The sequence below is a fragment of the Esox lucius genome, chromosome 15, assembly GCF_011004845.1.
Source record: "Esox lucius isolate fEsoLuc1 chromosome 15, fEsoLuc1.pri, whole genome shotgun sequence".
NCBI classification, from domain to species: Eukaryota; Metazoa; Chordata; class Actinopteri; order Esociformes; family Esocidae; genus Esox; species Esox lucius.
In genome coordinates this window covers 16,994,101-17,018,895 of record NC_047583.1, presented here as the reverse complement: position 1 = coordinate 17,018,895, position 24,795 = coordinate 16,994,101, and the positions used below count along the sequence as shown (strand labels likewise).

The 24,795-nt window shown below is 42.7% G+C and overlaps 1 protein-coding gene across 6 annotated transcripts; it reads left to right on the top strand.

The window, feature by feature from the left end:
* Positions 1 to 2,808: 2,808 nt before the first annotated feature.
* Positions 2,809 to 24,237, top strand: klc1a (kinesin light chain 1a). Of its 6 annotated transcripts, none has more exons than XM_010878787.3 (16): positions 2,809 to 3,298; positions 6,930 to 7,197; positions 9,312 to 9,542; positions 9,649 to 9,727; positions 11,503 to 11,728; positions 12,127 to 12,214; positions 12,685 to 12,786; positions 14,271 to 14,444; positions 14,554 to 14,653; positions 14,987 to 15,039; positions 15,402 to 15,469; positions 15,568 to 15,676; positions 15,801 to 15,938; positions 18,779 to 18,909; positions 20,852 to 20,918; positions 21,577 to 24,237. In XM_010878787.3, exons 2-16 carry the CDS (start codon positions 6,931 to 6,933, stop codon positions 21,640 to 21,642), a joined length of 1,899 nt encoding a protein of 632 aa, XP_010877089.1. In that variant the 5' UTR covers positions 2,809 to 3,298; position 6,930; the 3' UTR covers positions 21,643 to 24,237. The 6 variants fall into 6 exon arrangements, with proteins under 6 accessions (XP_010877089.1, XP_010877088.1, XP_010877087.1 ...); XM_010878786.3 differs by having other exon boundaries at positions 15,801 to 15,965; XM_010878785.3 differs by having other exon boundaries at positions 20,852 to 24,237.
* The last annotated feature ends 558 nt before the right edge of the window (positions 24,238 to 24,795 follow it).

Below are 24,795 nucleotides of genomic sequence, written 5' to 3'. Positions count from 1 at the left end.
TTGAATGTATTTTTAGGAAATGTTTAGGAGAGTGTCTACTAACCAAATAAAATGGGTTTTGGATGGGCACTGTGCTACATCCAGCAACACAATATTTTCACTATATACAGTCTCCTGAACATTTCCTAGAATACATTCACTACGGCATATAAAATAGTTTTTTTCTGTATGAGTCAATATATTTTTCATATCCATTCATTTTTACATTTTATTTAGCAGACGCTCTTATCCAGATTGACTTAGAGTAAGTGCATTCTTCTTAAGGTGTCATGGAAAAAATAACTGACAATCATAAGAACACTTTCCTTCACCAAAGCCATTAGTTTGCAAAGTCAGTGACAGAGAAATTGAAGTTAAGTGCATTTTTATTTTATTTTTATTTTGGGGGGTGGGGGAGGGATACACTGCGGCGTATAGAATAGTTTCTTCTGTGCAGGGCAATATGTATTTCATATCCATTGTTACATTGTGGCCAAAAGTATGGGCAGAGTATAACGCCAGCAACAATTGCAATTACATAGTGCCCCTTGATTTTCTTAGCACATTTTCACTCTAAACAGTCTCCTGAACATATACTACACATATACTATAACACTTATAACACATATACTACAACACTTTCGCGGTGGTGTATAGAATATTTTTTTCTGTATGAGTCAATATGTATTTCATATCCTCTGAGTTCCATTGTGGCCAAATGTATGGATGGAATAAAATGCCAGTAACACTTGCAATTACATAGTGCCCCATGATTTTCCAGCATATTCTGAATCTACACACTCTTCTGAAATATGTTTTACAATACATGCACTGCGGTGTGTAGAATGGTTTTTCTGGAAAGCTCTATGTACCCCATGTTCAGTATATTTTAAAATATTGCCTTGGGGACTAAAGAAGTTGTGGAAAATATTGGGTTGCTAGATGTAGCACATCATTCCCCATGAGTAGACAGCTTTGTCTTACTCTACATTCAATGTGGCACATACAGTAGCTTTTAAGCTATGAGGCAGTAAGTATTCCGTATTAATTCGCATTGTAGGACATTTGACCTTGGAACATGTTTTAATACCCACTTATTATTGAAATTACTCTTAAATTTTGACAAAAATTTGTTGCTGTTAATGTTTTGAGAGGTATGTTTTCTTAAACAACGAAGTTTAAGACTTAACTGTCAAATTAAATGTCAGTTTTGAACTAATACATTGGCCTCTTTTATTTTGAAATCTTTCAAGTTTTCGTGACCCGGAAGTGTCTTTTTAATGTTGCTCACAAGACACAGATCACTCAATAGTTTCAGGGAATAAGCAAATACAGTGGATATACAAAGTCTACACACCCCTGTTGAAATGCCAGGTTTTTGTGATGTAAAAGAATAACAAAAATGAATCATGTCAGAACTTTTTCCACTCTTAATGTGACCTATAATGTGAACAATTCAATTGAAAAACAAACTGAAATATTTCAAAAATGGAAAATAAAAGCATTACAATAACCTGGTTGCATAAGTGTGCACACCCTCTTATAACTGGGGATGTGGCTGTGTTCAGAATTAACCAATCACATTCAAACTCATGTTAAATAGAAGCCATTACACACTTGCCTTCATTTAAAGTGACTCTGATTAATCACAAATAAAGTTCAGCTGTTCTTGTAGGATTTTCCTGACATTTTCTTAGTTGCATCTCCAAGCAAAAGCCATGGTCCGCAGAGAGCTTCCAAAGCATCAGATGGATCTCATTGTTGAAAGATATGAGTCAGGAGAAGGGTAAAAAATAATTTCAAAAACATTAGATATACCATGGAACACAGTGAAGACAATCATCATCAAGTGGAGAAAATATGGCACAACAGAGACATTACCAAGAACTGGACGTCCCTACAACATTGATGAAAAGACAAGAAGAAAACTGATCAGGAAGGAAATAATTGAAATGTGCATTTCAATTATTTCCATGCAAGTGTTTTTAGCACAATAATCAACGTAATGTTAATTTGGATGGCTGTGTATTTAGTCACAGTTATTTAGGATATATTTAAAGAAGCTTAATAGGAGCTTAGTAACAGTAATATAGGATATTATAGGAAGCTCAAAGTTATCGCATTGGTGTAAATTCCATTGGCTTACAGTACGGTATCGGGGGTAGTGTAGTTTATTTCCTGTATCCACCTGTTGGGCTATATATTTGTCCACTTAATGTCTTGCCATGTATTCTATTTGAAAGACAAGTAATTAAATTCCTGTATGCGTATTTTATAGAAAAGCCATTCACGTTGGGTGCATTGAAGAACATCTGCTTATTCTTATGATTGCAGGTACTGTACATTTATTGTGACTTTCTATTTGATATGTTTCTGTATACCCGTCACCTCTCCGAAATACTCATTCAAGTTTCGATTGAGAGAAAGAGAAAAGCTATTCACATTGGGCGCATTGACGAACACCTGCTTGTCCTTATTCATTTGATTGCAAACTGCCACATCGCAAATAAAAGAACCCCAAAAAGAGCAGTGATGTTGTGTGGTCCAATAGCAGTCCCGAAATAACTACAAATGTATAGTGCAATGATTGTTAGAGCTGTTGGTGCATTCATTCATACATACATTCACCAGCATCAGTACTATGAGTTTAGAGAGAAAGCTCCGGTACTACGGCAGCATTTATCGTGAAGACAACATAATCAACATAGATGTATATAGCTACAGTATATTCAATTCATCTCCAAATGGAACTAGCTGTCACAATAAATGCAATGTTCGGAATGCTTTTGTCACGTCCCCTTTAATCTAACCTAAATGACATCATGATCAAGGAAGGGGATGGGGTGCGAGGACGGTAACGCCATTTTCGCAAAGCCTTATTAGACCTACCTAACTGAGATATTAGCGCTAGTTCACTTAAATTAAATGTTGGCTATTTAACTTGAAATATCATTGATCATATGCGAAAATATCACAGTTGTTTTGCAATTTGAGATGGTGCAGCGATAAGCAGTCAGAGCCGTGACAGCTAGCTGCCTACACCGCATAACATTTGGTTTAGCCACTCCGGTGTTGCTACACAGTATACATCTTCCGACGGTCATTCAGGAACTGAGGAAGAACATCGCAAGAACGAGAGAAGAGTTTGTAAGATTAGCTTAGAGAGGTTTATGGTCTAACCAAAAAGTTAACATTTGTTATTTCAAAGATATATTGTACATCATTTTCGTGTTTTGGATCCGAAACTGTATTAACTCGGACTAACGCCTCGCAGTGGTGTTGGGCTTAGGACAGCGGATGTCCAACAGGCGACAGAACGGTAAGTTGGGAGTGTATCGAAAGCAACTCACGTTACGTTAGCTAGCTATACATAGATACTGTATATATTTTGCACAAAATAGTACCTTTCTGTTCGATTCTCAAGTGAGACATTTTAAGCAATGACAATGACACACTATCCATCCTGAGATTTAGGTTGCGTCTGCTAAGATGATTCATGAAGTTTGTCATAACTAACCGTTTACTTTTTGTTGTGTACAGCTGAAAACTGCGAACTGCACTGAACTGGTTCTACAGGTTCATCCATTAACGTTATAGAATAGACAACTAACTAGTTTAACAACAGCACTTACTTGACCCCATCACATGTATACGTGTCAGTTAACCAGTTGAATTAGAACGGGAAATTACAGAAAACCTTAAATTAGCGCCGGGTTTATCTCTGGGTTGCTAACGCCGGTAACTATGCCATCCTCGTTCTCCCTCGGCCTGTGACAGCTACTGTGTTTTTTGTGACTAGTATCTATTGGTATCTATAGTATAAATTATGTAGTATCTACAGTGGTCATTAAAATTCAGTGGGGATGTACTCGTTAGAAGCAGGGCTCTTTTGCCATATGAAAGCGTGCCTGTGTTGATCAGGAGGATGCGGACGTTGGGGTGGCCAGGGATAGTAAGCCCAGTGTAATTAGGCTGACAGCTGGGGCGTGAAAGTCAGTCATTGTGGAGAGGTTGAATATGAATTCAACTAGGCTGCCTTATAAAAGGGAAGTCATCTAATCATTCAGGTTTCTGGTCCCTTTTCTGTTGTTGGGGATTCACACTTCAACCTGTGGGTTTCTGTGAATATGTTTCTGGCTGGAGTGGTCCAGAGGAACTTGCTGCCGGCTTGAGTTTCCAAACCTAGATTTTTTTTTCTCCTTCTTCTAAAGGTTGGAGGTACAGTACAGCTGAAATAATACTGTAAACACTAACCCTTTACTGCCCACCCAACATTTATTGCTGTGTTGATGGCAGTGAAATGCCTTAAATATCTATGGACCCACACTTGTCTGCTTAATTTCAAAAATGTGTCAGGTTGTCTTGAAGCTGGTCTGTTCTGACCAACAAGTGTCTGTGGGAGGAGGCGAGGGTTTGTATTGCTGTTGCATGGCCTTATACGTTTCTATTCTTATTGTGAAGATGCCCCAGGCAAAGTAACTAGCAAATGAAGAGAGTGAACACACTCTGTCTCTGTCTGACTCTCTCTGAAGGCCCTGCTTGTTGATTCAGACACTTGTAGTCAATGTAATGTGGCTGGTTGGGGAATTTTCTCCCTGAAACCATGCTCATAATCAGCTTCCACATTGCTGACTAACCTTCTCATAGTAGTCTTACTCAATCTCTTCGTTTTCATGCAATCTCTACACTTAAAATGTTTGCCTCTAAAAGTACTTGTTGGTTCCTCATTTCCACTGATTGTTTTTTCTCTGCCTGTTGGGTTATGAAGCAGAACACATTTGCTGCAATAACTGCATTGCTACAACACATACTGCTTGCTTACTTAACTGCTCTTTAGCTTTTTGCTCTACTTAAGGCAATTTAAACGTTAGCTCTAATGCAGGTTGATACCAATGACATAATGTCACGTCGTTTTTGTGCAAGGTCATATTCTGATCTGTTATTGTAGTTGCCTATATCACCAAATGGTGTAGGCAATAGTGTAGGCAATAGTGTAGGCAATAGTGTAGGCAATAGTATCCATATAACAGTGGAACGGGAGCTTCGTGCCCTGGATGTGCATCCCACAAATCTCCATCAACTGCAAGATGCTATCCTATCAATATGGGCCAACATTTCTAAAAAATGCTTTCAGCACCTTGTTGAATCAATGCCACGTAGAATTAAGGCAGTTCTGAAGGCGAAAGGGGGTCAAACACAGTAATAGTATGGTGTTCCTAATAATCCTTTAGGTGAGTGTATATTACCATGGTTGTGGGAAGTTTCAATCAATAAGTAGGGCCTTGTATTTGCCATCTACATTGGGGGGAACAAGTATTTGATACGCTGCCGATTTTGCAGGTTTTCCTTCTTACAAAGCATGTAGAGGTCTGTAAAAATCTAGAAAATCACACTATGATTTTTAAATAATTAATTTGCATTTTATTGCATGACATAAGTATTTGATCACCTACCAACCAGTAAGAATTCCGGCTCTCACAGACCTGTTAGTTTTTCTTTAAGAGGCCCTCCTGTTCTCCACTCATTACCTGTAAGTGCACCTGTTTGAACTCGTTACCTGTATAAAAGACACCTGTCCACACACTCAATCATACAGACTCCAACCTCTCCACAATGGCCAAGACCAGACAGCTGTGTAAGGACACCAGGGATAAAATTGTAGACCTGCACTAGGCTGGGATGGGCTATAGGACAACAGGCAAGCAGCTTGGTGAGAAGGCAACAACTGTTGGCGCAATTATTAGAAAATGGAAGAAGTTCAAGATAACGGTCAATCTCCCTCGGTCTTGGGCTCCATGCAAGATCTCAACTCGTGGGGCATCAATGATCATGAGGAAGGTGAGGGATCAGCCCCGAACTACACGGCAGGACCTGGTCAATGACCTGAAGAGAGCTGGGACCACAGTCTCAAAGAAAACCATTAGGAACACACTACATCGTCATGCATTAATATCCTGCAGCGCATGCAAGGTCCCCCTGCTCAAGCCAGATGCTTTTCTGCAAAGGGGACAGGACGACTGCACCGTATTGAGGGGAGGATGGATGGGGCCATGTATCGCGAGATCTTGGCCAACAACCTCCTTCCCTCAATAAGAGCATTGAAGATGGGTCGTGGCTGGGTCTTCCAGCATGACAACGACCCGAAACACACAGCCAGGGCAATTAAGGAGTGACTCCGTAAGAAGCATCTCAAGGTCATGAAGTGGCCTAGCCAGTCTCCAGACCTGAACCCAATAGAAAATCTTTGGAAGGAGCTGAAAGTCTGTATTGCCCAGCGACAGCCCTGAAACCTGAAGGATCTGGAGAAGGTCTGTATCGAGGAGTGGGCCAAAATCCCTACTGCAGTGTGTGCAAACCTGGTCAAGAACTACAGGAAACGTATGATCTCTGTAATTGCAAACAAAGGTTTCTGTACCAAATATGAAGTTCTGCTTTTCTTAGGTATCAAATACTTATGTCATTAATAAAAAATCATACAATGTGATTTTCTGGATTTTTGTTTTAGATTCTGTCACTTACAGTTGAAGAGTACCTATGATAAAAATGACAGACTTGTACATGCTTTGTAAGTTGTAAAACCTGCAAAATCGGCAGGTTATCAAATACTTGTTCTCCCCACTGTAGCTACTTTGTCCTTTGTCTGAATGTGTGGATTCCTTTCTGTCTTCTTCCTAGGGCATACTCATTTAGTTACAATGGAATAAACAGTCTAATAAATACATATAATTTCTGCCATTTACAATTCCCATTCGTACCCGCACAACTATTTTGCCTACTTGTTACATACAATATACTTGTACATTTTCTGCCCTCTATTTTCCTTAATTGCACATTTAGTATTGCCATATGTACTGCATTTGCATTCTTTGCACATCTATATATTCCACTTGTAACACACATACCTAATACATGTAAATTACTAAATCTCCTGTTTTCTCTGTCTGGTGTAGGATGCGTGAGAACATGTCCACCATGGTGTGTGTGAAGGCGGAGGATGACCCTGGGGAGAAGCTGTCCCAGGATGAGATTATCTCCAGGACCAAGCAGGTGATCCAGGGCCTGGAAGCACTGAAGCAGGAGCACAACTCCATCCTGGAGGGTTTGCTAGGCACACTGCACTGCATGAAACAAGATGACCAGGGGGTCCTAGTGGAGGAGAAGTCCCTCATGATCCGCAAGTCCCTGGAGATGCTGGAGTTGGGCCTGAGCGAGGCACAGGTCGGTGCCCTGCATTCATAGATGCAACTCTGTCAATCATTTGTGAGGGTTCGTCTCTCTTCAAGAGAAGACTTCATGTGGGATGGCTTTAACTCTGAGACCTTTATTGTTGTTTTTTGAGGATTACCTGCTTATTTCAGGTCCTGCAATAACATTTTAATGGTGTTTAGGTCTGGACTTTGAATTGGCCATTCCAAAACGTAAAAGGTTTTGTTCCCCAACCGTTCTGGGATAATTTTTCTAATGCACAGCCACAGCTGAACTTAAACACCCGAAAGGATCGCCTGAATGTCTCCTGCAGAATTATCTCATAAAGAGCAGAATTTAGGGATTCATTCAGTGATGGCAAATTGCTAAGTTTGAATGCCGGATAACATAACTAAACCATTACACTGCTACCACTATGCTTGACTGTTATAGTATAATGTTCTTACTGTGGAATGTAGTGTATGGTTCTTGTCAGACATAATGGGTCCCATGTTGGCCAACAGGTTTCACTTCAGACTCTTGAGGATTATTCAAGTTCTTTTTGCAAAACTTGAGAGAGGCATTCTTCTTAGTGAGCAATGGTTTCTGTTTGATTCATCTGCCATGCATCCCATTTTTACCATATGTTTTTCTGAGGGTGAAATCATGAACACTAATCAAGGCAAGAGAGGAGTAAGGTCTTTGGATGTTGTTCAAGGGTTGTTTGTGACTCCCTGGACAATTTTATTCATTCCTATTCCCATAGAGAGAATTCGTCAGGGCGGCCTATGAGGCACCTAAGCCTTACAAAATAGCATTGTAAACCTTTCATACTGATAAAGGTTAAAAACTTGTTTTTATTTTGATGATTACATAATGTGCATCTGGAACCTCTGTGCTGACATCACTCTGATCGTAATGGCCAAATCAAAGGAGGTGAAACTGCTGACCCAATTATCCTAGCAGGTGCATTGACTTTTCAAATTTCACCATTGCATGTTTGTTTACCTTGCACAACAAACAAATATAAAAAGCACCAACGTTAATCATTTTGTTCTAACAAAATGACAAAGTTCTGAAAGAAAAATTCAAATAATCTACCATGGGGAAAAGGCTCTCATAGCACAATTAAACCTAGGGGTGTACAGAGTACTCAGACAAAATGAGTATCATCCTAACAAATGGAGAAGGAACATTTTCAATATTATCCATGATTGGAAATTTTTTTTTGAAACAGCAGCTTGTATCTCTTTCGTTCTTAAAACTTAACTGGATGGTTTGGCTGTCTGTGAAGAAGGTGTAGAGGGTGTAGAATCAGCACGGTTCCCCCCTCCTATCTCCTCATGACACACACAGCTCCAGCCTGTTCGTTCTCTCAATGCATAACTTCCCTTCTCAAAGTAAGTTACTGTAATCAGACTACGTAGTTGGCAAGTTACTATTGTTATAAATCAAGTTGTATTTTTTTTCATCTTTGGGGTCAATGTTCTTGTTTTTCTGTGTTTGCGGTATGGCAGTTAATTGCCTGCTTTGTCCAGTTGGTATTCCGTTGCTGACGTCTGTTGTTTTGTCTTGAGCTAAGCTAATGCTTAGTTGCCAATATTACTATAGACATTATAAAACTTTAGATCAGTATAAAATATATGACAAAGTTAGATACAGCAGTTCATTTCAATTGTATAGAGGTGTCTGGAGAAAGTGAAATGTGAAACAATATGGGCAGACACATTTTTACATTTCTGCAATTAATCTGGGCAGCAGTAGCCAGCAATGCATTATTTAGCTTACATTTTCTTTCAGATAAATTAATTGTCTGTCTGTGTCTGGATCATTTCTTTGGGTTGAGCAATGTGTAATTGCATGAAGGGACAGCTACACACTTTGAGTGACAGTGCAGTATTGCACTCTTAAAGCTATACAGGCATTTAAAACTCACTTACTAGTTTGGCAATCGCAAGTAAATCCGATTACAAGTATCCCCTGGATTTAAACAGGATAAAATGAGGGATACAAATATGACGGGCTGGGCTCATCAGCAGTAGAACCTACATACACCTACCTTAAAGAACCAGATTCTCCATTCATTATTTACCGCCAGTCTTCTCTGTGTCCCCTACCCTCTCATTTCCCTACTGTTTTTGGCCCAGGTGATGATGGCGCTGTCGGGCCACTTAAGCTCGGTGGAGTCGGAGAAGCAGAAGCTGCGCGCCCAGGTGAGGAGGCTGTGCCAGGAGAACCAGTGGCTGAGGGACGAGCTGGCAGGCACCCAGCAGAAGCTGCAGAAGAGCGAGCAGAGTGTGGCCCAGCTTGAGGAAGAGAAGAAACACCTGGAGTTCATGAACCAGCTCAAGAAGTATGATGAGGACCTGTCACCATCAGTGAGTTAACTGACACCACAAACAAACCATTGCAAACAAATACACCCCTCCTTTACTGTCAAGGACATTAACAAATGTCTGCCAACTCTGTTTTTTTCTTGCTTAGGAGGAGAAGGACTCTGACTCCAGTAAAGAGAATCTGGATGATCTATTCCCTGACGATCAGGATGAACAACCACCTGGTAGTGAGTGTCTTCTTCCTGGACCCATGTCTCTCTCCATTCATCTTTTTATTGCAGTTAGACAGAGCTAGTTAAGCAGGCCGAATGGATATAGGTCTCATTAGATAAATACCTCTGGGTTCTTTCCAGCCATCTGCATGTACAGGTGTACCAGAGAGACACAGACTCCCCGCTGAACAGGGCAGTTATTAGTACCCTAACCAAAAGGGTCTGGAGTACAATGTGTTATAATGTATTACACAGAACCACTTCTAGCTTAATAAAAAAGACACATCACTAATCTCGGTTAGTAACATGGCTGGGATTTAAAGGGTACATCTTCAGTAATTGTTCTGCGGCATAAAGAGCTAATGAAATGCAGACTGGCGTGTGGAGGAAGAGGAGGAGGATATCTCTAGTCCTTGGTTGTGTTTGTGTTTGGACTGTTATTACTTTGTATTTCTGCCTGGTTAAGGAGCGCAGTCTGAGGAGAGGGAAAGACGGGGGTGGATCAAAGGGAACCGTGGGTAGTGCCAGGAAGCTCCCCAGAGAGCGAGGGAGGCACGGATCATCATAAACCCCCCCCCCCCCCCCCCCCGCCGCATGCCGCCGACCCGGCTGAGATGACAGAGCTCTGTGTCTGAGAAGATCCCGGGAGTGTGTGGGGGGGGGGATTAGACTCCTGAAACCCTTTTGTGTTCAGTCGCTGTGCTGCGGTGGAGGTTGTGATTGCTCGTCTCCCAGCTAGATGGGTCATAGCCAGGTTATTCAGGTAGTTATAGTGTAGTGAGCATTTGTACCTGTCGTTTCATATATAACATGAAAAGGCCGATGTGGGAATCTAGTGTAGGGGTCCAAGGTCCCAACTCTGGAACACACGTGCCCCATTGTGAAAGGGGTTTCAGCTGACTGTCTATACCCTTGTTCCAAGTCTTTTCCTACTCTGAATAAAAAGAATAAAGTACTTTCCCAGCCCTTCAAAAAAGACTGAGACCATGAAAAGTTACCCGTTTCTACCATCATTTTCACCCTTCTATTCATGAATATAGCTTTGTTTTGTAGCCGCAAGTGTGGCAGGATTCCCCCCCAAAACAATCCTCCTAAGAACGTCTTGACAATCCATTCTGCTTCTTATCATACTGTTCGCTAGTTCTGGCATGCTGGAGGAGAATACATTCCCCGACAAACAACCGTGTTTGAGCTCATAGGTTTCCCAACCTATCCCAGTGAGTCACTAGAGCGTGACGACAAAAGGCAGCTCTACTCGTCCACCCTGGGTAGACCTGAGCCAAAATGCTCTGATCTCTGCTGGACCCCCGGGGATTGATGCAGCTGTACTCCGCTGTAGTGACTTGGAGCAATGTGCCACTCAGCGACACAAGTCATCTCTTTGTGAGTGACATTTTCACATCTAGTGGATATGTTTGGCTTGGCTGCGCATGTCAAATGAATTCATACCTCGCTGTGAACTTGCAAGCAGTCTTAGCTTTAAGGGACAACTGGGATCATTTGTTTGAGGCATTCTTGGTACTTGCTGACTGGTGAGGAGAGTAGTTACTGCTGGGTACCACTCCTCTAACCTGCTGACCTGCTTTCAGAGTCAATACAGAACTATGGTGTTTAGTGAGAAACCAAATCAAATGTTTTCTTGATCTCCGCCCTACAACATACCCACCAAACCCACAGCCACGCATATTTGTACAAACTCAGGCAGTGAAAATGGCATTTGGTTTCCTGCCCGCCATGCTTTGTGCCTGTACATTGGGAATGCTGTTGATGTTAGGTTTCTCTGTCTCCAGTCCAGCAGCCCCAGAGCAGTGCAGCGGCTGCGGCCCAGCAGGGAGGCTATGAGATCCCGGCCCGTCTGAGGACCCTCCACAACCTGGTGATCCAGTACGCCTCCCAGGGGCGCTACGAGGTGGCCGTGCCCCTTTGCAAACAGGCCCTGGAGGACCTGGAGAAGACCTCCGGCCACGACCACCCTGACGTGGCAACCATGCTCAACATCCTGGCCCTGGTCTACAGGTTAGCCCAGTGGGGGCTCTGGGTGGGGAGGGGATGCGGCCCACAGGGGTCTTTTATTGGGAGCTTGTATAATGTCCTATCAGCTTCTAGTTTCGGGAAATGGGAAGTGTTGTTGATTATATTGGGTTTTGCTAAAACTGACAATAATAGATATGGCTCTATCCAAGACCACATTCCTCTATAAGTGAGGGTTGTGTGGGACTAAATTGTTGTTGATGTGGAATGAGACTAAGTCCCATTGTTAAGAAACTATGGTTACAATCCCTGATGTTGTTCAATTTGTTCTTGACATCTTGTTAATTGAGAAACCACAGTAACACGGCCCATGACTCGCTCTCGCTCCCTCTCTCTCTCGCTCTTTGTCTTTCTCTTTGTCTGTCTCTCTGTCTTTCTGTCAGGGACCAGAACAAATACAAAGAGGCGGCTAACCTACTGAATGACGCTCTGGCCATCAGGGAGAAGACTCTGGGCAGGGACCATCCAGCAGTGAGTGTGTTTTCTTATCGTTGTGTCAGCAGTCCACCCAGCCAGGCAGCTCCTCTAACAGTGTCGACCCCTACAGGCTTGTTTCTCTGATTCTCCCTGGAGCTCCAGACCTCTCAGAGTTGGTTCAGAGCAGCAGAGGTTAGGCTCTCTATCCCCCATCTCCATGTCTGTTACCATGTGGGCACCAGACCCCAGTCTGAATCAAAGATCAAAGGTCACTGTGGGCCCCTCTGGAGTCTCTGGTCTGAGTGATGTGCACTTGGTGAAGATTCATTTTGCTGATTGGGTTGTAATTACAGAGGAGTAATCACTTCCTTTTTCCCCTGTTTGTCTTCTTGCCCGTCGATCATGCCTCTAATTGGTTCAACACACCAGATCAATTACACTCTGCTGTCATGGTTGATTCTCATGATCATACCGTACTACATGGAAGACTGAGGCTGACTCGTTTTTCTGTGTCTGTGTCTCAGGTGGCTGCTACACTCAACAACCTGGCTGTGCTTTATGGGAAACGGGGCAAGTACAAGGAGGCAGAGCCACTCTGCAAGCGGGCCCTGGAGATCCGGGAGAAGGTAGGTTTGCACTGGTAACCTTGAGGCATTGTGGGTGCGGAAGAAGTGAAACTGGTTGGAATCGCTTGTCGGGTTGTCGGACAGTGGAGGTACATGCTATGCCACAGAGAGAAGCCCTTCACACTCATGTTGCAGAACCATCACAATTCTTGCTCCTCTCAGATGTAATCTTATTACAACAGTGTGGGGCAACAGGGTAGCGTGGTGTTTAGACTACCTGACCAATAACCAATAAGTTACCAGGTTGAATGCCTGAGCCAGGATGGTAAAAAGATATGCTCTTCCTGAGCAATGCAGTAAACATGAATAGCTCCCATGTTGTTGGATGTAGCTAAGAATGTCTTCTCTGTCACCACTGGGCGTAGTAATGGTTCAAAAAGAAAATATATATTGCTCATATTTTATAGGACTTTGCTCTTTGGAAAGTTCTCTTAGTTTAAAAAACTAAACTTCAGTATACCTTGTGCCCCTGTATTCGCTCCTCTTCTCCCAATCTTGCCTATAGCGTTGTGTTTTTCATAGGGGAACTGTGACTTAAGTCACAGAGAGAGTTAAGTCCTTGGAGGGTTCCTTATTTTTGGCTGTGTGAAATGGGATGCTTATAAAGGAGATTCTCAGCAGTCCTGGAGATGCTAAGTGCCGTCAGTCTTCCTCCCTTTGTGCCTTTTCCCCTCACTCACCCTCTGTTCTTGGAATGACATGCTGAGTCTCGAAGCTTATTAAGGGCAGCTGAGACATTTTATTTATATTCTTAACTTCCTTAAGTTTGATGATACAGCTCTCTGTCGAGCTTAAAGATTTGCCACCGCTTTCACAACACATGAAGGATCCAGGGCAGCATTGCTGAATCAGGAAGAATTTTCTTCCACTTCTCCCTTTTCTTTTTTTTTTTGTACGGCAGCTTCCTCAGTCCTCTGTTTATCCCTGAGGATGAGGGGGAGGGGTTTTCTCTAGTGTTCCCTGTAACAGACACTAACCCTGGCCTGAGTTCACTCTCAACAAATCTCAATCAATTCATCCGCCAGACCTTAGTCTTCTTTTCCTTGTTGAAAGATGTTGGCAGTGAAACCTTCAAAGCCACCTAGCAACACAGATTCCTTTGAAGCCACACTCGGCGACAGTTCATTCACACTGAACATTAGACTACCTTATAATCAGTAATCCTGTCCAAACCTGGCTTCTGTCAGTCATTTTCTTTGGTAACAGGCAGCAAACCTCTCACCACCATTACCCAGCATGTCTTTTAGTGAGTCATTCAGAGATAGAGAACAGTTTTCTTGGCTCTGTTCACTGTCCTCAAAGACCACCTCATGACACGTCTCCTCCAGCTCAGTTTTTTTCTTTTTACATCCTGTTCTCTATTTCGCCCAGCCTGTACAAAGAAATGTTCTTTAGATAAACTTTGATTCCGCCCTCTCACCATGAAAAGGTTTAAATAAGTGTTCTGTTCTGTTAACATGTCTTCCTTTTCTCTGGTGTGTCAGGTGTTGGGTAAAGACCACCCTGACGTGGCCAAGCAGCTGAACAACCTGGCCCTGCTGTGTCAGAACCAGGGCAAGTACGAGGAGGTGGAGTACTACTACCAGAGGGCCCTGGAGATCTACCAGACCCAGTTAGGCCCTGATGACCCCAATGTGGCCAAAACCAAGAACAACCTGGTGAGAGGGTCACATCGAGGTCAAGACTTCCCAGGCAGAAAGATGTCTGCCTATCCACAGTTGGCTCTCAGAAGACATTTTACTTTTGCATTCCGTCTTCCTCTCACAGGCTTCCTGTTACCTGAAGCAGGGGAAGTTCAAGCTGGCTGAAACTCTGTACAAAGAGATCCTTACCCGCGCACACGAGAGGGAGTTTGGCTCCGTAGACGGTAACACACACACACACAGATTTATAAAATATACACACACAGAGTCATCGAGTAGCATCTGTGATTGTGATGTAAAGTTGGTTTTCATGCTGCTATTATCCTTTTAGTGGAAGGGCTTCTAAAAACAAGTGACCTTTCAGTTGAATGGTCAAATGCTTTGAGTCAGACCAAACACTCAGAGCACCCTGCTGGCTGGACCAGACCAAACACTCAGCACCCTGCTTGCTGGACCAGACCAAACACTCAGAGCACCCTGCTGTCTGGCTAATTGTCAGTTGATGTATTTTGGACCTGTGGGTATCTGATGGACGTTGTTGGCCTTTCACTCTGCAGATGAGAACAAACCTATTTGGATGCATGCGGAGGAGAGAGAGGAACAGAGCAAGGTGAGTCTGTTGATTTGGATGTGAAATAGATCATGGAGGATACAGTTTCACTAAGGGAGGTGTTATTAGTCACTCCTGACCACTGGCTGGGGATGCTTTTCTGTAACCGTTTGAAAGTTTTATCGATTTAGGCAGCTGAGGAAGACATCTTGACTACTCATTATCTCTACTTGCCACCACTTAACTCTGTTCTTTCTCTCAGGTCTCATTACCCAAAGTCGTCCAAATATTTTGTCCAGAATTAGCTTGGATATGGTTTGTCAGTATTACTTAAAGACGAACAGTTTGCTATTGTGGTGGATTTGTCAGTAGTGTTTGATTCCCTTAAATTCTGATGAATGCAGTGCTTTTGTGTTCTCTAGGGAAAGCAGACGGAAGGCTCGTCGTTTGGAGAATATGGAGGCTGGTACAAGGCCTGTAAAGTAGACAGGTTAGTATTGAGTCTGCAGATCTTTTGCTATGTTGTGGTCATGGTGTGGTACTCAATTAGTCCGCAATGGATTTGTAATGTCTGTTGTCTGCACCCAGCCCCACAGTGACCACCACCCTGAAGAACCTGGGCGCCCTCTACAGGCGGCAGGGCAAACATGAGGCAGCAGAGACACTAGAGGAGGCAGCCAGGCGCTCCAGAAAACAGGTGTGGCCACTGGGGAAACTGCTAGTTGCCGATCCTTGATTCGGTTTGTGTTTGGCCACTTTGAGTCCGTTAACCTGTGGCTGTGTTGCGTCTGTTAATGTGTCTGGCCTGTCCGTGCGGCCAGGGTCTGGACACGGTGCACAAGCAGCGTGTAGCGGACGTCCTAAGCGAACCAGAGGGCCGGGAGAAGCAGCGGAGCCGCGAGAGCCTGACCTCTGACACCACGGTGAAGTACGAGAGCAGCCCGGACGGGGGCGAGGAAGTGAGTATGAGCGTGGAGTGGAACGGGGTAAGTACAGTACACAGCCCAGGTCTATCGTAGGTCTGACAGTAGGGGTACGGACACACCACTTAGATCCAACCAGAGAGAAGCCGCATTGGGGATGGGAAAGATTGGCTTTGTGTTCATGTCTTCAGAAGAAGATAATGCATTATATTGGAAGACAGTTAAGCTCTCTGAGTTACCTATTAGTAATGAACGTCTGTATCCGTCAAGGTAGATATAGATTGATGTTTCAACTTATGCAATTTCAGAGAAGGTTAGAATATCTTCTACAACTAGTAAACCATTTCATGAAGAGTAATGAGATGCCAGTGATGACCTTGGTGATACTTCTAAGTTCTAATGCTGATTGACTGTCTGACTCGTTTCATGCATTGACCATCTTCAGCTCTACACTAATGCTTCTAGTCCTCAAATGTCACCAAGGGGAAGCTGCTTACATGACATGTTTACTTACAACCATGTGCCAGCAAGTTACTGTACTTGTTATAGAAGCCGTGTGATTACTATGCTTGTATTCTGTATGCGACAAACTGTGTTGTACATGACTAATGATTTGTGCAGCAGTGTTGCAACAGAATGCCTTTCACACCATCTATCTTATTATCGCTGCACTGTCCCTACGGTCACGCTGTATGTTTCAAAACACTCTCTGCTGTAGTCTGCTATTCAGAACTTTCCTGCTCCCGTAGCAACAGTAACCTTAGTGGCAAGACAACCAATCAGCATCTGGCCTTTGAGTCCCCTGTCTGCCCTCAGCTCAAGGCTCTGGGGAGTACTCCCACATTGTTACTGTAGCCTCCACCTATTGGACAGTGCCTCAGTCAGACGCTGTCTTGGTGTCCAGTCAGGATGTGACCTGTGTGTTGAGCCACGACTCCAGCCTCACCATGGTGACTCATGTTCTCATCACTACTGATGCATGTGGGCTCTGTACTGTACCTTCTGTGTCCCCCTCTCCTCCTGCCTGTTTTTACTGTTCCTGCTGTGGTCTCTGCTCCGATGTGGCTGACTGCACAGTATCTGTATGTGTGACCTGGACAGCTGTGATCCCTGTCAGACAGACACACGACACATACCTGGACTGACTGACGTGCTGAATGCCGATTGTGATTTAGAACCATGTTGACTTGTCTTGTGCGTCCAGTGGCAGGATGGTACCGGTCAGTGGTGGGCCAGCATCCAGCCTGTTCCTTCCATGACCGGGCTGATCCTGACCCCTGTCTACTACCCCTGTCTGTGCCTGGGTTTGTGGGTTTACCTGTTGTTGTCTCTCCCAGTGTCACTCATGTAGAACCACGGAAGTGCTAAAAAGCAGACAGTTTCACGAGACTGTGTCTCTCCAAGATGATCCACTTCTTCCACTTATCCTGTGTTCTTTTTCATTGTCTTTGTGCACATACTGCCTCTAGACCGCTTTTGTCTGTCTGTATGTCTGTCTGACGTCCTTTGTAGACATTCTCTGTAGACTGCTACTGACTGACGTTTTCTGTAGACTGCTACTGACTGACGTTTTCTGTAGACTGCTACTGTCTGACTTGTTCTCCCTATTTCCAACTCCATACTCTTCTCCCACCATCTCCTGCTCTGCCTCCTCTTCACCTGTGTTTTTCCTATATCCTCTGTTCTGCCTCTCCTGGTATTCCTTTCTTTCCCTCGTGCTATTTCTCTTCCTCCTCATTTTCTTCCATCTCTCACACCCTGTCTGACTGGCAGGCATAATTCCAGATGCCTTGTTGCGGTTCTAAATACTTACCTTCTGCATGATGGACCCGGCTCACCTGCCAACCCTCCAGCTTTGCAGTGGTCGTCTCTCCAGACTCTGGTCCCCTTCTCTCCTCTTCTGGGCTGTCTATCTGGGACTACTCTACTGGGTCAAGCTGGCCCCAGCACTTTCCTCCATCCATGAAGACCAGATCCATTACGTTTTTCCTTCACTGTACTGTACTAATACTCTGTCTACCCTATCTCTCTCTGTCTCACTCGTTCTCTCGCAGAGTTTCTATCTCTGTGTGCTGGTGGTTTATTTTTCTATTACTAACTAGTAGCCGGACCAATGCATACTGGAATGCTTTTGCTGGTAGTGATTTATTTAACATAGTGTAAATACTATGAGTCGGCGGCATGTTCCCACTCCCTCAGCTCAATGACAACACTAGGCTACTGTCTATGTCCTTTAGTGATGTTGGATCATCTGCTCCATACGTTCCTATTGATGTCAAACGTATGTGCTATGTCATGGTCATGAGGGTGCCTCAGAAGACAGTACAGATCATGTATGTTCCTGTTTGTATATGTAGACACATTGTGGAGGGTTGGGGAGGAGGACAGGGGTGTAACGGTACAGATTGGGACACACCTTGTTCAGCACTGCTTAATCTGGACACCTTTTTGTGGCTCCTACTAATCAACTCTGTCCTGTCTGTTTGTGCATGTTACAGTATGTCTTTCTTCTAATAAAATCTAACTCTTTGCTCACCACATCTTTGCCTGTAGCCTATTTGTGTTCCTTATCTTCTGTTTGTAGGTTGTTAGTTTTCTGTATGGGCTGGATCTGTTTAAGGCTTTGTCCCCTGAGGTGAATGAGATTGAAAATCAGTGTCTTGTTTTTGGGAGGAAAATTCAGTTAATGGAAAAATAAATAGCATTGCTCTGCTCAAGTTCTGAACAGCACACTGATAAGCTGGACATTTACTGTCTGAACGGAGAGTCTAATCAGATCACATCATAAAAACAATCATATATGTGTGCGTGGGTGCGTGTGTGCGACCTAACTAGGTGTGTGGGAGAGAGTGTAACCCTGTGGCCTCTCTCACCAGGATGGTTCTGGTTCTCTGAAGCGGAGCGGTTCCTTCAGCAAACTCCGCGCTTCTATTCGCCGCAGCAGCGAGAAACTGGTCCGCAAGCTGAAGGGAGCTGGCTCTCGAGAGAGTGAGCCCAAAAACCCTGGGTAACTATCCCTCTCTGTCAACCCTTCATGCACAGAGGGCCTCATGAGTGGGGCTCTGGCCCTTCCTCCACTGGATTGGTGTACTGCCACTAGATCTGAGTAGAAAAGACTAAAGCCACCCAGCTCCTGGAGGAATATCTACTCTGCGGTGGGTTAACTGGGTTGGCTGTCTGGAGGCCTGCTTGACACAACTAATCAATCCCAGGGGGTGGCACTAACTAACACATTGAAGCGGCTCTTAGGTACTTTCACTGGCATACTTAATGCCAACTTCTCAATGGCTGACTGGTGCGCTCTGTGACTGGTGCGCTCTGTGACTGGTGCGCTCTGTGACTGGTACAATGTCATTCTATGGAGGATGCACGTGTGGATATGTCCAGTGTTCAAACTGCTGTGAGCTGATAAGCAAAGAGGGTGGGGTTGATTCTAGACATTTCTAATGCATAGCTACAGAGTGTTAAGGGGTTCAGCAGTGATTATTTTCTATTCCTGTCATTTGAATGCAGTCAGCCCCCCTGCCTAGTTTATACTGTTGTACACAGTACTCACCAGATACTGGACCACAGAGAACATGGTACAGACCTCTGGGTGACCACATCACTACTACTAATTTTCTGCTTTGGGTCCACTGCTTTTTCAGCCTATGAAACTCATATTTTTGTTATTTATTTTCTAGCATGTACAGTTTTTAAAAACATTTTCAAAAAATTGTAAAAGTATGTTTTTTCTTTTTATAACAGTTTCCTGGTGAATTTGTATCAACTTATTTTTTTCTGCATGGGCATCTTGTTTTATTTTAATATTCTATGATCTATCTATGCTGTATTCTGTGCTTTTATTTATGATGAATAAACTTTCCATGTGAGTGGCTACTGCATGCCTCATGTTGGCTGACGTTCTGGCTCATTTTCCTCTCTAAGCTGCTTGCTCACTGTCTCTCATGCTCCAGACTATGATCACAATCCTTGTGATTCAAACTCTTCTTCAATGATAAATTAACCCAAATGTATATGGACCCCTCCTTCGGACAAAAAAGTACAGAAAGCTGTGGATCAACACAATATTCTTCCCCTTGAAACTGAGCAACACGCTGGTATGCATTTAGCACAGAATATGAATCAATTGGAAGCAATACTATTTGTTTTGGCACACTTAGCTTTTCAGTCTCTTCATGCCCCCAATTGAAATTGCCCAGCTCCTCCAAAAACATGTATTCAAAGTGATCTCACTGGGCTTGATTTTTAAGTCAACAGGAATGCCCAGTTACATAGATTATCTTCTTTAACCCGTGTTAAAGGATGTATTTAGCAAAAACTTGCAAACTGTTCCTGTCCTTGTCCACCTGGTCATACTTCTGACCTAGTCTAAAATCAAATATACTCTGGATTTAGCCAAGAGAAATTTATTTATTATTCCAATTGGACTCTTAATATCTCACCCGGCACAGCCAGAAGAGGACTGGTCACCCCTCTGAGCCTGGGTCCTCTCTAGGTTTCTTCCTAAAATTCGACCTTCTTAGGGAGTTTTTCCTAGCCACTGAAATTCAACACTACTGTTGTTTGCTCCTTGGGGTTTAAGGCCGGGTGTCTCTGTAAAGCACTTTGTGACAACTGCTGTTGTAAAAAGCGCTTTATAAATACATTTTGATTGATTGATTGATTCACACTATGAGAGGGACAAGTTATTTTGTACTTCGCTCTCCAACACATTCAGGGCACATTTTGCTCCAACAATCCATTTCAATTAATTCAATAGGACATGTAAACGGTTTTGTGTTTGTGTGGGGTCTTTTTCTTTGGAAACTAACCTGTGTATGTAGTGGTGTCATTTGTTATTAACCCACATACCATCTCCATGGGCCACATGTCTGTCTCCTCACCCTCCTGACCCTTCACCCGGTCCAATACTGACATCTCCTTGCATGTCACTGTTCTGGGTGCAGCATGAAGCGAGCCAGCTCACTGGGTGTTCTAAACATGGCGGACAAGGCTGCTGGAGACCTCTACCAAGTAAGGAGCCCAACTGTGTCTCTACAGCTGTCACATCCCTCAGTCTTTCCCCCTTTTGTTCAAGGTCTCTCTACCCCTTCACCTCCTCACTCTTCAATGCCCCCATCCATGTGGTCCTCTCAGTGGTCACTAATGTAATGTCATGCTTATGTGTGGTAACATCTCATTGTGTTCACTAATCTATAACCACTTGGTCAGAAATCGAAATAGTAATGTGCTATGTAACTGTAGGATATAACACCATTCAACAGTTTCAAGGCTGCGTTGTTTGAAGAAAACTAAGTGAACGAGAGATTATAGTCTGCAACCGGATGTTCAGTGTATAACATGCATCACTGTACTGTGGGAACATTCTACATGATGGTGATTCTGGTTCTGCCAACACGTACGGTAATGGTGTAACTCCAGAATATCTTATGGCCCCCATCGCTGTCACTGAACTGGAAATATATTGGCATAAAATCTCATTAATATTCTATAACGCATGTCTCAAATTACACAACAACCAACAACCATGAACCTTTTGTGTCCTTATTCCATATTCTAGAAAAACAATGTAAATGTGAAAAATGTTTTGCCTGTGATGTTCTTTAGTTGATATTATTCTCTTCAGGTCTTCCTATTCTAAACTAAATTCCCTTTCTGCTGCCTTCTCTAGGAGCGAAATAATCATCTGAGAAAGAGTCGTGACCTGAGTGCCAGTCACACTGACCTGGCACATTGAAGGTTGGAACTCAGAATATCCTGGTGGAGGGGTGGCAGAGGTCATGGGGCCAGTCTCCACCACTTACCTATCCATCTGCCTCTCAAATATCACCACGTATAGCTGAGTGAAACAATACACCCTCTACGTTAGACCAAGTAGATCCTACCTAAACCATACTCAACTGTCCATCGGCTCACTGTACAGATAGCATACTAGTACATAGGGTTAACAATCTCTGCACTTAAATCTTGTCGCTGGTTGTCTTAGACGGTGGTTTCATAGAAGTTTTTTTTTTTTTATCTTAATATATATTTAGCTTATATTAGGTATAATGAAGTTCAAGTGTATAATGTTAAGTGTAAATATGTGTGTGTATCGTAAAATACCGTCTATATTATTTAGCTGAGTGCGCATAAGATACCATTCAAGGTGTGTGTTGACTTCCTACCTTCCCTACACTGATCTAAGGAGAAGAGTAGATCATTTAGTTGTCACTTGAATGGAATATGTGAGAAGTTCAGCACGTTCTCTGAGAGTTCTTCTCACCCCCTTTATGTCCACATGTATGTATGTATGTATGTATGTATGTTTCTATTGATGTGCTTGTGTACATTTTGTTTACATTTGGGTTGTGTACATTATGGTTGATATTATTTCCTACGCTGCTCTAGGGGAAAGTTTTATTTCTTGGGTTTAGAGGTCTTGAAACTGATCGTTCTGCCTCCTAGTTTCATTACATTTCTGCAATTGGAAAGACTGCTTCCATGTATATGAAGTTACGAGACAGGATTTTTGTGTTGGCACATGAAGTATATCCGATTGATTTCTCAGGATTGTCAAAGAACAGACGACAGCTAGCAATGCTAGTTTTGATATACACTGACTGCACTAGATAATTAACAAAATAACCTGTTACAATCAAATGCAATTTCCAGTAATAGAAAAATGTTTTTACTTTCTGGAACAAAAACATTGTTTACAAATTCGTACCAGTCTGTTACTGTATAATAAGTGATAAGTGTAAAACTATGAATGAAAAGTGAAATTAAGCTTAAAAGACTTGGACTTTATTAGATTGAATATCCAACACAAACAGTGAACCACATTTTCCAGGTAATCAATAATAGGACAATTTTTTTTGCTGGCACCAGATTAAAACATTGTTGCTTTTAAAATGTTTAAATTAGTGGTTGGAAATGTTTATGGAGTGTGTCTTGCAGCAGGTCCACAGACATGACCCCACAGATCCCTGATATCCCTGGTTTAGGTTTCTTGTTGTGTGCAGTGTGTTAATGTTCATTCTTGAAGAATATAACAATTAAATGCTTAATGAGCATAGCTCAACTTTCATACCGCATCAAAAGTTTAAATACAAGCTTATTTTACTACTACGTTTAAGGTGTTAACAAACACTATACCATTGAAAGTGTAATATATATGTTTTCATAGGTCAGTGCTTGCATCTGTAGCTCTAGGAATTAGAGTGTTCATACTTTCCATCTTTTCACTAAAACACAGGCTTGGTGGCTGCTGTGTTATTGTCTCAATTAAAGATTCTACCTTGAAATGGAAAAACATTACACCAAGGAACAGGCCCAACTTTAATAATAAGCAAGACCTCAAAAGTGGAGTTAGCCACAGATTAGTGAGACTGACTCCCTGAAATGCTTTGTGAACTTTTAGTAAGGTTGTGCTAGTTTCCTGTACATTATAATGCAGTTTGCTAAAAAGAAGTGGCTCATGCTAAATCAAACATACAAACAAGCATATGAATAATTTGAATGACTAGATTAACCTTACGTTACAGATTAGATCATTCTCCTATAAAATTGTAGTAACGTGTGCTTGTCAGGACTGAGTACAAAATGATTTGACTCACGCACTTGTAGCCTTATGTTTGAAGTTTCTGTTTGACTGTTGATCAGTTTGTCAATTGTGAACTTGTTTTATGTGTTCCCCATTTTATTTTTGCTCAGCTTAATATGGAAATGAATCAGTGTCCAGTGGATTAAAATGGCACATACATTCACATAACTAGACACGATTTATCCAGGACAAAAAACATTATACGGATTGGTTTGAGGATGTGTTCTGTTCTTTTTTTTCTTCATTTTTTTTTTTTACTGAAATTATGAAATCCCTCTAATATTCCAGCCCTTTAATTCAAATTATACAACAGTCATTTTGTTTTCAATGATGGCGATTAAGTGAATCTATGAATCGTGTTCCTGTGTTAGCTCAAAAGCCAGTGTGCTTAATGTTCTGAAACTAATTAGAAGAGCAGTGGTACTCTAGTCACTGTTGAAGTGGTGCACGGATTCTTATGGAGGAAACCACTGATACGTGTTAAACTGCTATTGTGTATAACGGTCAATGCTTCCATTTTGTTCCTTTGTTTTAGTAAGTGCACTTTTTTTGGTTAGGGTTCAGGCCACATGTGTTTGTTTGAGGAGTCCAATAGGATCACAATTGGTAACTACACAAACTCCCAGCCCCTCTTCCCAAGCTGCCTGCTGTGCTGGCTGAATCTCCCTTTTTGTCTGAACTGTGGTGAAGCGTTTGTCCTACAAAGAGATATTGTATGGTATAAATAAAATTATACATGTTTATTCATTGTTTGGTATGATATATGAACATCGTCTTAGATCCGTGCATGGCTCGGTAGAGGGGATGGTCACCATATTATCACAATCTCTGGCCCCTAGTGGATTTGTTGAAGAACAAGGTTTGAAATTAAACACAGTTCAAACGGGAAATGCCACATCTTGGTTTAACTATTTATTGGAGAAACAATGCAGAACATCACACATACAATGTATTGGCTTATAGGTTCTGTCCATTTGGGCGTAACTCACATCCATCGCCCGATCGTGTATATAATTCTACCAATTCTATTATAATAGCAATCCATATGGCAATGAGAAAGGTACGCAGGACCAAACAACACCCCCCTCCCCCCAACCCCCCGCAGAAGGAAACCAAAGAAAACAGGTGGTGAGTGTATTTCGCAACCGCACGCTAAGACGATCAGCAGATGGAGTGAGTGGGCCTACCCTGACTGCCATATTAGATTAATCTTGCAATTGTGGTAGGAGGTTCTGACGTCAGCTGATGCATCGCTGAGCCAATGCCCACTTGGTTCCCATGTGAGCCTTTGGCAATGATCACACT